The 16266-nt window shown below is 34.9% G+C and overlaps 1 protein-coding gene across 1 annotated transcript in view; it reads right to left on the bottom strand.

Annotated features, from left to right (window-relative positions):
- The window catches only part of macrod1 (mono-ADP ribosylhydrolase 1), a 96259-nt gene extending 81692 nt beyond the window's left edge, over positions 1–14567 (bottom strand). The window contains exons 1-3 of the mRNA XM_073820759.1: positions 13905–14567; positions 12847–12939; positions 12531–12641 (exon numbers count right to left, since the gene is read on the bottom strand). Coding sequence (XP_073676860.1) covers positions 12531–12641; positions 12847–12939; positions 13905–14310 — 610 coding nt within the window. The 5' untranslated portion in view covers positions 14311–14567. The remainder of the gene's footprint in view (positions 1–12530; positions 12642–12846; positions 12940–13904) is intronic.
- Positions 14568–16266: the final 1699 nt, after the last annotated feature.

Genomic DNA, 16266 nt, shown 5'->3' with positions numbered 1-16266 from the left:
AACAGGTGTAAAAACAACATTTTATGGAAAAACATCCAAAAAAAACAATGATGTCACTACTAAAACTTTACCAAATGTTTTGGTCATGACTGTTTCAGCCGTGACATTTTTAGGTACTTTTAAATCTTGCTCAAAGGTGCTAATTGGCACATGGTTAGCTAGCAAAGTTCCGAGCAGTTGTACATATACACTACATTTTATGGAAAAACACCCCAAAAATCGATGTCACTACTGAAACTACCAAATGTTTCGGTAGTGACCATTTTGGTAGTTTTTTTAGATACTTTTAAACCTACCTTAAAGATCTTAAACAACACATGGTTAGCTACCACAGTTTTGAACAGTTGTACAGACACCAAAACTTGCAGAAAGAAAGTGTTTGGTAGTGACGTTTTTTAAAAAAATATATATTTTTTTTATCTACTTACCATGTAGTTGTGAGAGAGAGGGACACATGAATATTTCCTGATCATAAATGTAGGGGTGTAGTTAAAATCAGTCTCAGCCAATGCACTAAAACATACACTGTGAATACATGAAAATGCAGGACACATTGTTTTTACACAAAAATCTAAAATAAATATATCAGGGTTTGGAACAGCCACCTCCCAATTGAAAGCATCTACTAAATGGTGAGTTTATATATATTAAGCTTACTGATATTTTAAATATTATTGTGGATTATAGAAGGATCTTAGTGAACATCTAGGATTTGAATACTTAACTGCTTTTCAAATGTGTTTTTTGGTCGTGGGACATCAGTTTGCACCAATTCTGTAGAATGGCCCATATATTCTCACTCAATTGGTATTCATTGTTCACATGCATGTTTAAACCTTTTTTCTTCTTTCAAATTGCCACGGAATTCAACAAAACAAACGAAATTGGCTAAAACGCTTTATAAAAGAAAAGCCATTTCTCTGAAATGAAATTTTCTAAGCGACGCAGACAGAATGAATTTATTAGGGTTGCGAGTGTGACAACCATTTCCCTCCAACAAGCTTGGTTTCCAATTAGCAACAATGTGGCATATGCTGAGAGATGTGAGATTTCTCAGTGTGAACTCATTTTAAATTCGCCTACGCTGGTGAGAGGGGTCTGAACCACCAGCTAAGGATGCTGAGCTTCATTTGCAACAGATAACAGATTTAATGGCTTATGCTCTTTGACAAATAAGCTGCATTTTCAGACCTATTTAGAGATGTCTACACATTTTACATACGCCTGTGTGGCGCTATCCACACTCCCTGCTAAAGCTGTGTGAATATCACAAGCTTTCTGTGAAAGGAAGACATATCAGTGTGAATTATGCATACCGTCTTACCCGCCAGTGAAGGCTAAAACTGCGCAGGCAGAAATGCAGCATTACTCCCTTCATTCTCATCCTCTGTCATGCCTCGCTCCTCTATCTGTGGGGCTATTTTTCTGGCTGAGGGTACAGATAGAGTTCTGCGCAACACATCTTGGGGCTTTCCAGATTATTCCGCTGTCAGTCAAAAGTAGAAATTTTAAAAAAATAACTATTAATCTTCAGCCCATTCACGGCACCCTTCACTTTCTTTTCTGCTTTTTTAAATACAGAAAGACAATCAAATTCCAGTTAAATCTATACTGCATGGCATCACTCTTATCCAGGATAAAATCCGTTTCTATCTGTGTCTGGAACACTGACACTCGCTCCTAATTCCCAGCAGAATATGAATAAACATGGAGCGCAAATGCAGTTTCTCCCATGAGCAAACATTGTGAGGCGACACTCCAAATAACATTCATTAAACAACACTGTGTATTCTGTTTCGAGGTTATGATCCTACATCATAACATTCTCTAATAATAATATTATGCTTTTCAATACTTTTTGTGTACTTTTCAGTTGTAAAACCGACAAGGGCATGTGGTTTTGTCTCACAATCCCAATCACAATACACTATTCGCAATGTAATGCATCTTAATAAACCAATACGGGACAGTATATCCTCTCCCACTAACTAGATGGATGGGTGGATTGACAGAGCGATGGATGGCTAGTGGCGTAAAAAGGATGTTTATCCCTCCCTCCACCCCTGCTCTCGGAAGGACAGTTCCTAAGTGCTTGTGGATTTTATGTTTACGGTGTTTTATAGGGCAGATCCAGGAGCCAAGAGCTGTAAAATGTTGTGAGAGGGAGGAGAGAGAGGACAGGGGGTGGAGGCAATGTTATTGTAAATCCAATCTTTATTGAGAACAACAGACAAACAGTCCTCCCCACTCCAGCCCACCTCTCCATCACTCTCACTATTGACTGATTGAGTTCTCAAAGTTTCAAAGAACGTGCGTTTGGACGTTTTTGCTCAGTTCAATGGTTGTTTAATTCTGACCTTCAAAAGACTCAGCAAACACACTGGCAATCTACGGCCCTCAGCGTGATTTAATCCAGCCCACAGGTCAATTATCCTGAAATTGTTTTGTCATTCGATAGCCCTGTTATCGCTCAGTAGCACCTAACGAGCCTCAACAAGCATTTAAAGGGATAGGTCACCTAAAAATGAAACTTTGATGTTTATCTGCTTACCCGCAGGGCATCCAAGATATAGGTGACTTTGTTTCTTCAGTAGAACACAAATGAAGATTTTTAACTCAAACCGTTGCAGTCTGTCAGTCATATAATGGCAGTCAATGGAACCCACAGCTTTGAGAGTAAAAAAAAAACATACAAAGACAAAACCAAACTAAACCCTGCGGCTCGTGATGATAAATTGAGGTCTTAACACACGAAACAATTGGTCTGTGCAAGAAACTGAGCAGTATTTATATAATTTTTTACCTGAGCGCGTTCACAACAGCCAGCGTAATATGTTGCGCGTATATGTCACTCATTGTTTACACAGAAAGATTGTGGATACGATGACTACTTAAAATGGTAATTATTTGTGCTTATCCTGATTGTTACAATGGATTAAAAACTAAAAGATTATGTTTGCTTGCGCAAACTAATCTCGGAGTGTTGACTTTTCACAGGTTGCAAACTTTTAAGCCGGATTGACTGAAGTTATGGTTGCTTGCTCTTTGTCACACGCTGGCTGTTGTGAACGCGCTTAGGAGATTGCGGTGGTTCAGAGGTAAAAAAAAAAAATATATATATATATATAAACACTGTTCAGTTTCTTGCACAGACTGACTGTTGTGTGTATTAAGACCTCAGTGTATCGTCATGAGCCACAGGGTTTAATTTGGTTTTGTCAGTGTATGTTTTTTGGCTCTCAAAGCCGTGGATCCCATTGACTGCCATTATATGACTGACAGACTGCAACAGTTTGAGTTAAAAATCTACGTTTGTGTTCTACTGAAGAAACATTCACCTACATCTTGGATGCCCTGGGGATAAGCAGATAAACATCAAATTTTCATTTTTGGGTGAACTATCCCTTCAACATAGGATCCAAACCAAAATACCCAATCAGAGCTTTAAACCTGCCCAATATTTTACTCGGTTCACCCAACATGGCAACCATAAGCATTTTCTCTCTACTGTGAAAAGTGCCACCAAACCACCAAAAAATCTAACTGCATGTTGGAGATGATTGATCTCCAGTGCTATATTCTATAGACCAATTATCAGCCTACGTCACACATACGTCACGCTGGTTCAACTGCGCATGTCGGTTGCAAAAGACGACTGGAACCGCTATAATGCCGCGTTCCAGGCAACCCGTTACTATGTTTTTCCAACCTTCTACCCGTGAAAGTGCATCCGAACGGCAGTCAAACCCGTGACTTCTCATTCGTGAACTTGTGCTAGATCGATGTACTCCCAGTTCCGAGTTCTGACGTGACATAGCCCGCGAAACCACTATGTCAGCACCTACGGGTGCGGTGTTTATGCAAGTGGTACACAGTGAAAAAATAGACTTTAGGACAATATAACGTTGCAAACAAATTAATAATAATGTAATAATAATTAATGCGCTCAGGCAGTTTGGGGTGACTTGCCTGGAACGCTACAAAGTCGTAAGTCGTGATTTGAAGTCTTGATTTACAAGCTCAAAAACCTGCCTGGAACGCAGCATAAAACCCAAAAGAAAAATTTGAAAAAGAAGAAAAGACAACAGTGAAAATATTGTGTTGTGCAGTGGGTACACGGTTAGTCTATTAGAGGTGAATATTGTCTCTTTAGTTGCTAAGAGGGATTAAATTGCAGGCATCAAAATTCAGAGAATTTATGGCAAGTAATGTCACATCGTGTTTGTAAAGATAATTTGTTAGACATTGATCGTTTTTGTTATGTCTGCATTGTGTTGTGAAGCCTGTTGAGGCATGCTATATACATGTAATTTGCACTTGACTTGATTTGGGTACACGATTACCTCTATGGCAAACGGATCTATCAGACCAATCCCACTCACTAACATTAATTTCGTTGAATAACCGTTCTTATCGTTGGGTGACAAGCTGTTGTAATATGCACTGAACATTTTTAAAATAACATCTAATCAAAATAATCTATAATATTTTAGAATCAAACTGTTTTGTACCGTATCCGTGTAATTTTCTTTTTTTAAACGCTATGTCTCCCGGGTTTTCTGCAACCAAGATGCGCGCGCACAAAATGGTCCATGTGACATCAGTGGTTCATCCGTATTTTTTTTTTGTGTGCAAAGAAAACAAAAATAAAGACTTTAATCAACAATTGACTACCGTCAGCCTTGCATGTGAACAACATGGGACACATGGGACTATTTTGTTGATGTTCTTGGTACCTTTCTGGGCCTTGAACATGGTAGTACCCCTGCTGTCTATGGAGGGTCAGAGAGCTCTTGGACTTCATCAAAAATATCTTAATTTGTGTTCCGAAAATGAACAAAAGTCTTACAGGTTTGGAATGACATGAGGGTGAGTAAAAAATGACAGAATTTTTCTTTTTTGGGTTAACTAACACTTTCAGGACCAGGGTCAGAAACGCCACACTATGTGACACTTTTTGGATACAGGTAATTGCTCAGCAGCACCTAACTTAAAGGAGAAGTTCACTTCCAGAAGATTTACAGATAATTTACTCACCCCCTTGTCATCCAAGATGCTCATGTCTTTCTTTCTTCAGTCGTAAAGAAATTATGTTTTTTGAGGAAACAATTTCAGGAATGTTCTCCATGTGGTGGACGTCAATGGTGCCTCTGAGTTTGAACTTCCAAAATGTAGTTTAAATGCAGCTTCAAAGGGCTCTAAAAGATCCCAGCTGATGAAGAAGGGTCTTATCTAGCAAAACGATCGGTTATTTTCTCAAAAAAAAAAAAAAAGTATAAATTTATATACTTTTTAACCACAAACGCACGTCTTGGTCTAGCTCTGCTGAACTGTGTGTATTCCTGTTTATGACAGTTAGGGTATGTTGAAAAATTCCCATTTTATTTTCTCCTCCAATATCAAAATCAAGTTTTAACTTTTTTATTTTGTAAAGGGCATTTGACCTTCTTTGGACGTTTACTTTGTAAACACTGGGTCGGTACTTCTGCAGCGATGTAGGACGATTTTAAAGTTGGAAGAGAAAATGAGATGAGAGTTTCCCGACATACTCTAACTGTCATAAACAGGAATACGTTTAGCACAGCTAGACCAAGATGAGTATTTGCAGTTAAAAAGTATATAAATAGTTTTTTCTCTTTTTAGAAAATAACCAATCGTTTTGCTAGATTAAACCCTTCTTCCTCAGCTAGGAACGTTTACAGCAGCATTTGGGATCGTTTAAAGCTGCATCTGAAGCATTTTGGAAGTTCAAACTCAGGGCACCATAGAAGTCCAATATAGAGAGAAATGCTGAAATGTTTTCCTCAAAAAACATAATTTTTTTTTACGACTGCAGAAAGAAAGACATGAACATCTTGGATGACAAGGGAGTGAGTAAATTATCTGTACATTTTTGCTCCGGAAGTGAACTTCTCCTTTAAAATCAGATGCGTTCATGACAGTTTTCAATAATATGCACACCTGAGCATGACACATTTCCCTTGATAGTGATTCCTCTGTGTACTATTTTTATTTGTTCGTCCATCTTGTTTTAGTCAAACACACAATTACCTGTCAATTTTAAAGGATTAATTCCTGATCATTTACTCACTCCTACAGTATATATGTCATCCAAGATGTTCATGTCTTTCTTTCTTCCGTCAAAAATATTTTTTTTTTTTTTGCGGAAAACAATCCAATATTTTTCATAGTGGACTTCAATGGAAGCCAACGGGTTGAAGGTTAGAAAATGACCAATCATTTTGCTAGATAAGACCCTTATTCTTTGGCTGGGATCATGTAGAGCCCTTTGAAGCTGCACTTAAACTACAATTTGAACCTTCAACCTTGTTAGGCAGCATTGAAGTCCACTATATGGAGAAAAATCCTGGAATGTTATCCTTCTTTTCAACTGAAGAAAGAAAGACATGAACATCTTGGATGACACAGAGATGAATACATTATCAAGAATTTTTTATTCTGGAAATGAAATAATCCTTTAATTATTCCTATAATGTTTTTAAGAGGCTAAGGCTCTTAGCTTACCATTGTGTAAATATGAATCATAAACACTCTAGGGAAGTAAAATAAACCTTGTACAAAGCCTGGTGAAAATGGTCTATCTTTGTAAAGCAATACTAAAGGCAGTTCAGAAATTGAACTGAGTGGCCGCATTAGTCAGACATACTTCAGAAAATTGTGTGTCATTTATTAGAATGAGTGCATAGACTTCCTTTAGCTTTTAGATAGAAGATCCAATCGCGAAGAACATTGAATCCAAAGGTAATTTTATTATGTGCCCCGCCATCCTCCATTTAAAACCCCATATGGCCTCTTTCCCAAACATCTTGCTCACCTCTGGTGTAGCAGCTTCCACAGATGAAAAGGTAAGGGATAAATGGAATCAAAATAATCAGTGGACTGGAACATCTGTAATGGTTCTGGCCAAATGCATGATCACTGAATAATAAAGGGTGGGTTTCTTTGAACAGTGCATGCATAATTTTCTTAACATCAATCTGCTGAAGTCAAAAAATATTTAGGACTACATTCTACACTTATGTATTTTAATTGCATATAAAATGTATCTATTTGAATAACACAGTTTTAACATAACTAATAAACTTAATAATTTATTCATAAAGGTATGATTTTTGTACTAATAAACAGACTGTTTTAAATACACAATAATTTATATACTTTATCAAGAAATCCAATTCATCTCATCTTACCCATTTTATCTAGCTGAAGCTCATATTTTTTAAATGAATGAATGTTGTTTGCAATAAACAGATTTATGCTTATTCTAAGCATATGAGTGGAATGCAATCATGTTGAAAATCCTTTTTTTAATAAAATAAATAAAAAGTTAATAAACTATGCTATCATTTTTTGTGCAGAACTCTTTTAGTGCAGAAATATTTCATTTATGTGACAAATATGACAGATATGCATCATATTTAATAAGTTATGTTAAAACTGTGTTAAAACATACAACTCAAATACATAAATCTCAAAAAGGTTTTTGAACAGAGAAAAGATTTTTAATGGTTTCATGGAATTCTCTTCTGCTCCCCAAGCCTGCATTTATTTGATAAATTATTTGACAAAAACAGTAACTTTTTTAAACATATTTTTACTATTTAAAATTACTGCTTTCTATTTGAATATATTTTAAAATGTAATTTATTCCTGTGATCAAAGCTGATTTTTCAGCATCATTACTCTAGTCTTCAGTGTCACTTGATTCTTCAGAAATTATTTTAATATGCCGATTTGCTGTTCAAGGAACATTTATTATTACTATTATTATCAATATTTAAAACAGTTGAATACATTTAAGCATTCTTTGATGAATAAAAAGATCCAAAAATCTGCATTTATCTGAAATAAAAAGCTTTTGTAACATTATACACTATACCATTTAAAAGCTTGGTGTCAGTATAATTTTTTATTTATTTCAGATAAACACTGTTCTTTTAAACTTTCTATTCATCAAAGAAACCTGAAAAATTATACTCAGCTGTTTTGAACAAAATAATAATGATGCATGTTTTTTGAGAAGCAAATTTAGGCTAAAAAAAACCAAAACAAAAATGTACTAAAAGTTAACTCACTCACTCTTTACTTTTGCAATACACAATGTCCTTCTTGTGAACAACACATGCATATTATTAAAAAATATATATATTTTCCTTCATAATCTTCATCAAAATGTGGATCTAAAAAGCAACATGCTATAAAAACACAGGTACAATCATCAAAAGTGTGTGCTTGAGCTCACTTGGGTACTTTGGTGAGTGAGATGCACACTTAGCAGTCCTGGGAAGTTCATTTCAACCTCTAAATTAATGACCACTGGACAGTCTGTTAATCCTCACGCTTTTACACCGAGACCTACGGCCAGCCGATCAATGCGTCAACTGGGAGAGATGAATCAATGCCCTGTCAGACAAACCCCACTCTTTCTTTCCATACCCACTCTTATTCCTTTGCCTTTTCAGCTTCTTTTTCTCCTCGCCCACTTCTTTTCTTTCTGCTCATGTTCCTGAAAACAAGTCTGAAAACAATCTTTCCGCACACCTGTTTCAATGAGCTCCATTAGGCCGACTAGCAGTAAGCGCGAGGTCCTGTGGTAATACGATTGCTAAAACATTAACCAGTCATTGCTCTTCTTTATGGCAGCTTAGAGCTGATGATGGAGAAATAATAAACCTGAGCACTCTACTAACGCTGTATGAATATGCTAATGTCAATATGCTAAATACCTGGAATATGCTGACTCTAATAGCAGTAGATTAATTACCAAACTGATTCATTTCCTGACCTAAAATGGACCTTAGTCAGGGTAGGCGACATATTTATTTGAACACAACCGAAAACAAGACTGTGAGGGATAGATGTACAGTCGTGGCCAAAAGTTTTGAGAATGACACAAATATTAGTTTTCACAAAGTTTGCTGCTAAACTGCTTTTAGATCTTTGTTTCAGTTGTTTCTGTGATGTACTGAAATATAATTACAAGCACTTCATACGTTTCAAAGGCTTTTATCGACAATTACATGACATTTATGCAGAGAGTCAGTATTTGCAGTGTTGGCCCTTCTTTTTCAGGACCTCTGCAATTCGACTGGGCATGCTCTCAATCAACTTCTGGGCCAAATCCTGACTGATAGCAACCCATTCTTTCATAATCACTTCTTGGAGTTTGTCAGAATTAGTGGGCTTTTGTTTGACCACCCGCCTCTTGAGGATTGACCACAAGTTCTCAATGGGATTAAGATCTGGGGAGTTTCCAGGCCATGGACCCAAAATTTCAACGTTTGGGTCCCCGAGCCACTTAGTTATCACTTTTGCCTTATGGCACGGTGCTCCATCGTGCTGGAAAACGCATTGTTCTTCAGCAAACTGTTGTTGGATTGTTGGAAGAAGTTGCTGTTGGAGGGTGTTTTGGTACCATTCTTTATTCATGGCTGTGTTTTTGGGCAAAATTGTGAGTGAGCCCACTCCCTTGGATGAGAAGCAACCCCACACATGAATGGTCTCAGGGTGCTTTACTGTTGGCATGACACAGGACTGATGGTAGCGCTCACCTTTTCTTCTCCGGACAAGCCTTTTTCCAGATGCCCCAAACAATCGGAAAGAGGCTTCATCTGAGAATATGACTTTGCCCCAGTCCTCAGCAGTCCATTCGCCATACTTTTTGCAGAAGATCAATCTGTCCCTGATGTTTTTTTTGGAGAGAAGTGGCTTCTTTGCTGCCCTTCTTGACACCAGGCCATCTTCCAAAAGTCTTGGCCTCACTGTGCGTGCAGATGCGCTCACACCTGCCTGCTGCCATTCCTGAGCAAGCTCTGCACTGGTGGCACTCCGATCCCGCAGCTGAATCCTCTTTAGGAGACGATCCTGGCACTTGCTGTGAAGCCTTCTTAACAATGCAGTGGAAAGTTTTTTTTCGGGATTAAGTTAATTTTCATGGCAAAGAAGGACTAATTCATCTGATCACTCTTCATAACATTTTTGAGTATATGCAAATTGCTATTATAAAAACTTAAGCAGCAACTTTTCCAATTTCCAATATTTATGTAATTCTCAAAACTTTTGGCCAGGACTGTACATTATCAGTCAAAAGTTTATGAACAGTAAGATTTTTAATGTTTAAAAAAAAAAATCTTATCTGCTCACCAAGCCTGAATTTATTTGATTTAAAATACATCAAATAAATAATTTATTCTTGTGATGAAAGCTGAATTTTCAGCATCATTACTTCAGTCATCAGCACATCATCCTTCAGAAATATTTCTAATATGCTGATTTGCTGTTTAAGAAACATGTATTATTATCAATATTTAAAACAGTTTAGTACATTATACACTATACCATTCAAAAGCCTGGAGTCAGTATTTTTTTAGGGAAAGAAATTATATAAATTAATACTTTTGTTTAGCAAGGATGCATTAAATTGATCAAAAGTATTACAAAATATAATGTTACAAAAGATTTCTATTTCAGATGCTGTTCTTCTGAACTTTATATTCATCAAAGAAACAAAAAAAAATTCTACTCAGCTGTTTTCAACATAGTAATAATAATAAATATTTTTGTGCAGCAAATTAGAATATTTGATGATTCATAAAGGATTATGTGACTGGAGTAATGATGCTAAAAAAAATCAGCTTTGAAATCGCAGGAATAAATTAAATTTTAAAACATATTTAAATAGAAAACAGCTATTTTAAATTGTAAAAATATTTCAAATTTTTACTGCCGTTGCTGTATTTTAGATCAAATAAATGCAGGCTTGGTGAGCAGATAAGCCTTCTTTAAGAAACATTAATAATCTTCCTGTTCAAAAACATTTGACTGGTAGTGTATAGCACTAAAGTCTTAGTTTAGAACTGACTCCAGTGTACACAACAGTACAACCCACTGAATATGCTGTAAATATGTCTCTCACAATCTTGTTTCCTTTGGCAAAATTAAATATAGCAATTCTGACTAAGGTTTGCAGGTGCATCTTTGCTAAGATGTAACTGAGGGAGTTTTCAGTCTGTCATCTTAGTGCTTGACTTGTCTCTTTAGCTATTTAAAGGATGCAAATGTGAAAAGCTTGAAAGTTCCTGAAAGTCACTTTGTTCTGCAACTGCCAAGAACAAACTCGCAAATGCAGATGAATGTTACGAAACCTTCAGGTGTGTCTACAAAGGGACTGACTGGATACCACACACACAGACAAGTAAGCTCTATCTCCACCTAGTGACATGACAACTACCGAAGAGGATTGCTGATGATTTCTGCTGCTTCTAAATGGCAACTTTTATTAAAACAGTACTGGAAAAAGAGAAACATGCCTGAGAAGGGTATTCTTCACTCAATTGAAGTGCTCTCTAAACTCAAATAGACATTTAATGCTGCAAACCAAGAAGATGAAAGGTTCACTGCCTTAATATATAGGGCAGTGTTCATTCAGAGAAAACAGGGCCTAGAGCACTAAAGCAACTATGCCAAATCTTCCTGACTCTTTGTGCAGTTACATTTTTTTTTAGTTTTTAAACTGTAAGATTTATAATGTTTTTAAAGAAGTCTCTTCTGCTGACTAAGCCTGCATTTATTTGAGCCAAAGTACAGCAAAAACAGTCACATTTTGAAATATTTTTACTATTTAAAATAACTTTTCTATTTGAATATATTTTAAAATGTAATTTATCCTCTGATATCAACGCTGAATTTTAGCATCATTACTCCAGTCACATTATCCTTCAGAAATCATTCTAATATGCTAATTTGCTGCTCACAAACATTTATTATTATTATTATTATGTTGAAAACAGCTGAGTAGATTTTTTTCAGTTTTCTTTGATGAATAGAAAGTTCAGAAGAACAGCATTTATCTGAAATATAAATCTTTTGTAACATTATAAATATTTTTATCATCACTTTTGATCATTTTAAAGCATCCTTGCTAGATATCTATAATTTCGTTCCCCAAAAAATTATACTGACTCTAAGTTTTTGAATGGTATAATATATTATGTTAAAACAGCCTTTTATTTTAGATGCTTATTTTTGGATCTTTCTATTCATCAAATGATCCTGAAAATATGTGTTTTAAATATTGATGATAATAATAATAATAATAATAATAATAAATGTTTCTTGAGCAGAAAATCAGAATATTAGAATGATTTCTGAAGCATCATGTGACACTGAAGACTAGAGTAATGATGCTAAAAATTCAGCTTTGAAATCAAAGGAATAAATTACATTTTAAAATATATTCAAATGGAAATCTGTTATTTTAAATAGTAAAAATATTTCACAATTGTACTGTTTTTGCTGTAATAATAAACACAGACTTGGTGAGGAGAAAATACTTCTTTAGAAAGCACCAAAAATTGTACTGTTTAAAAACTTTTGACTGGTAGTGTATACCACAATGAACTGCTGAATCTGTGTTTTAAGTTTATAATATATGGCCAGGCAAAAGCATTCCTGGAAAACAATAAAATCGTTTGGCAGACCAGGTAATGTAGACTATAATTTTTCCTCACCTGCATTAGTGATTGCGTCTATTTCCAGTCTTGTGATGTCACCAGTGAAAACTGATATTTTCTTATTCAGCTCTTCATTGACTTTGTACCGAGGTTCATGAGAAGAGACACCTAAGAGGAAGCACAGAGAAATGTTAACATGTATTTACACAAAACAACCCCTATATAAGCTGGTCTACATACAACAATCTATTCAAGTCTGTGTCCTTCTAAGGCCTTCTGAACTCCAAAGAGGTTAAAATGCTTAAGGATTAAGACAAAAGATTCACTTTTTGTATTAGTATAAATTATGAGTGTTTTAATGTGTTTTGTTTACCTGATGGACTCCAGACAGGAATCTTCTCCAGAGGAATGAAGTCAACCCTGTACATGTCCCTCCTCTTCTCCTTATCCATGGAGCAAAGCTTCTCTATTAAAGACAAAATATGCAAACCAAGTCATAAGAAAATAAATAAAAAGAAAATATTTGATATTGATAAATACCATGATTTTTGATAGATAGATAGTAATATTTTTAATGTTTTTATTAAAACAAGTCTCTTCTGCTCACCAAGTCTGCATTTATTTGATCCAAAATACAGCAAAAGCAGCAATATTATGAAATATGTTTACCATTTAAAATAACGGCTTTCTATTTGAATATATTTTAAAATCTAATTTATTCCAGTGGTTTCAAAGCTGAATTTTTACCATCATTATTCCTGTCTTCAGTGTCACATGATGCATGATTTGCTGTTCAAGAAACATTTTTATTACTATTATTATCAATATTTAATTTAGTAAATTTTTTTCATGATTTTTTGATGAATAGAAAGATCCAAAGATCAGCATTTGTCTGAAATAAAAACTTTTGTAACATTATACACTACCATTCAAAATTATAGTAATTAATACCAAGTTTTTTGAGCAACAAATCAGAATCTTAGAATAATTACTAATGCAACTAATTGAAATCACAAGAACAAATTACATTTTAAAATATATTCAAATAGAAAACAGTTATTTTAAATAGCAAAAATATTTACAAATTTTACTGTTTTTGTTGTACTTTGGATCAAATACATGCAGACTTGGTGAGCAAAGAGACTTTAAAAAACAAAAAAATCTTACTGTTCAAAAACTTTTGACTGGTAGTGTAGATAGATAGATAGATAGATAGATAGATAGATAGATAGATAGATAGATAGATAGATAGATAGATACTTGGGATAATGTAGTTATTAGCAAATTATTGTCTTTCACAAGACCCAGATAACCGTAATGGCGGTAATATACTTCTTGCTTATTTAGTCAAATTACATTTATTTGTGGTTCTCTGTCAGTGAAGTGTGTGTTGGACAGTGACATGTGTACACTCTCTAGAGAGGGACTCACTCTTTGCCTCTTTCCAGTCACTGCTCTCAGAATCCAGGTTCAGGTCGGGCCGCGCGTTCATGGCGTGCAGCGTGCTCGTACTCAGACAGGCCAGTACTGCAGCTGAGACCCCCACGGCGCTTACAATCACTCTGGTGGCGCGGTTCGGCTTAACAGCCCCTCCACTCTGACTGTGAAGTGACTTTGAGGCCGTGGAAACCTTCTCCCACCTGTCTGCTTTACGTAAGACCCCCGGGGAGGGCAGCACTTTGATACTCGCAGACCCTCTGAGCGCATGAAAGGAGCGATGTGCAAGTCTGCTGATGAAATTGAGATGACTCGGACATCTGTTTCCAGCGCTGGATATGAACCCAACGCTTTTGGAGAGCGAAACGCGAGCAGCAAGTTTTGACATCTGAAACGCCATAGTCTGGTCTGACTTCTTGACAGCTGGCGAATTTTAATGTTTAAAACCCGAACGTCTGCCTTCTGTGCCTTGATTTGATCCTTGTTTCGATGTGGAGTCAGTTGTAACAAGCAGTTTACAGTTTTTTTAAATTATAATAGTGAAATTGAAACTTAGCTGTCTGATACAATGAAAGCAAATGGGACTATACCAATATATGTAGGGGTCCATGAATTCAATCGCAAGCGCTTCTGGTTATTTGGACTTTCCCGGATCAACATCATTCATCCTTTACTGACATCTAGCGGCTAGATGAGATAAGCGCAATATATGGTACTAATAGCTTTGGTTTGACTTAAAAACAATTGAGATGAATTTTTGTCAACGTCCTGATTTTGGATTATTATTTTTAGTGTCGTAATTATTTATCATTATCGTCGTAGTATCATGTGACACTGAAGACTGGAGTAATAGCAGCTGAAAATTAATAATAAATTAATAATAAATTAAAATTTAAAATATATTACAATTAGTGCTGTCAAGCCCGAAGTCAAGCCTGAAATTATTAAATATATCAAATATATTAAAATATATTACAATTAGTGCTGTCGACTCGATTAATCACAGTATATTTAAGAATATATATATATATATATATATATATATATATATATATATACATATATATACAGTCAAGCCCGAAATTAATAAATATATCAAATATGTTAAAATATATTACAATTAGTGCTGTAAACTTGATTAATCACTGTATATTTAAGAATATATATATATATATATATATATATATATATATATATATATATATATATATATATACAGTCGAGCCTGAAATTATTAAATATATCAAATATGTTAAAATATATTACAATTATATATATATACATATATATATATTCTTAAATATACTGTGATTAATCGAGTTGACAGCACTAATTGTAATATATTTTAATATATTTGATATATTGAATAATTTCGGGCTTGATTGTATATATATATATATATATATATATATATATATATATATATATATATATATATATATATATAAACATACAGTCAAGCCCGAAATTATTCATACAAAATTCTGACTTAAAGTTGCTTTTATTCAACCAGCAAGTTTTTTGTTTTTTTTGATTAGAAATGACAGACGTCTCCCAGAAAATAAGACGATGTACAAGAGGCATCATTGTGGAAAAAATTATTACTCATCTTTTATTTACATTTGAACAGTGGCATGTCCAAAATTATTCATACCCTTTGCAAACTGTCACAGTCTATGGCAAAATCCAAAGTTCTATACCATTCCAAATAGTCCAAGCTGTTCTAAAGCCTCCTAATTGTGTGCCTTGCACTGAAATTTTTTGTGATATGCCTAAATAAACTACAGGAGCATCTCTTTTTATATTGTTTCAACTGATAACATCAGTAATGTTACTACAACACCATCTTATAAAGAAAAAACAACAACACTCAGTTGTCTCTGTGGTACTTTCATGCCCATATAACCATCAGTCTAAGTGCCTGAGTTTTTGTTTTCTTGTGTAAGAGCGCATTTAGTGTGCAAACAACACAGTCATACACAGTTCCGTTACACGGAAGCCGAGAAAAGAGGAACACCCTTTTTTGTCAGCTCTGACATACCCTGAAAAAACCACAACTGATTTTACACAGCGAAGGGGTCTTGACCATATAAGTGTGTGTGTGTCTGTGTATCTCATAAAGAGACCTACCAGCATTTAATTGACTGAACTAGAGGGAGACACTATCATCGACAATCCACAGCAAAACAGAAAAGGTAACAACATTTTTTTATTTGACTTATATTTTAAGCTATTAACAGTAATTTAAAACAATAACAGTGAGATATTTTTGTCGTCACTTTATATTGTAAAACATTAACAAACAGTTAATCATTTAGAATAGAAATGTCTGATATAATACAATATCAAGATTCAA

The sequence above is a fragment of the Garra rufa genome, chromosome 16 (assembly GCF_049309525.1).
Source record: "Garra rufa chromosome 16, GarRuf1.0, whole genome shotgun sequence".
Lineage (NCBI taxonomy): Eukaryota > Metazoa > Chordata > Actinopteri > Cypriniformes > Cyprinidae > Garra > Garra rufa.
Note: the sequence above shows the minus strand (reverse complement) of the source record. Positions and strands in the feature narration are given on the sequence as shown.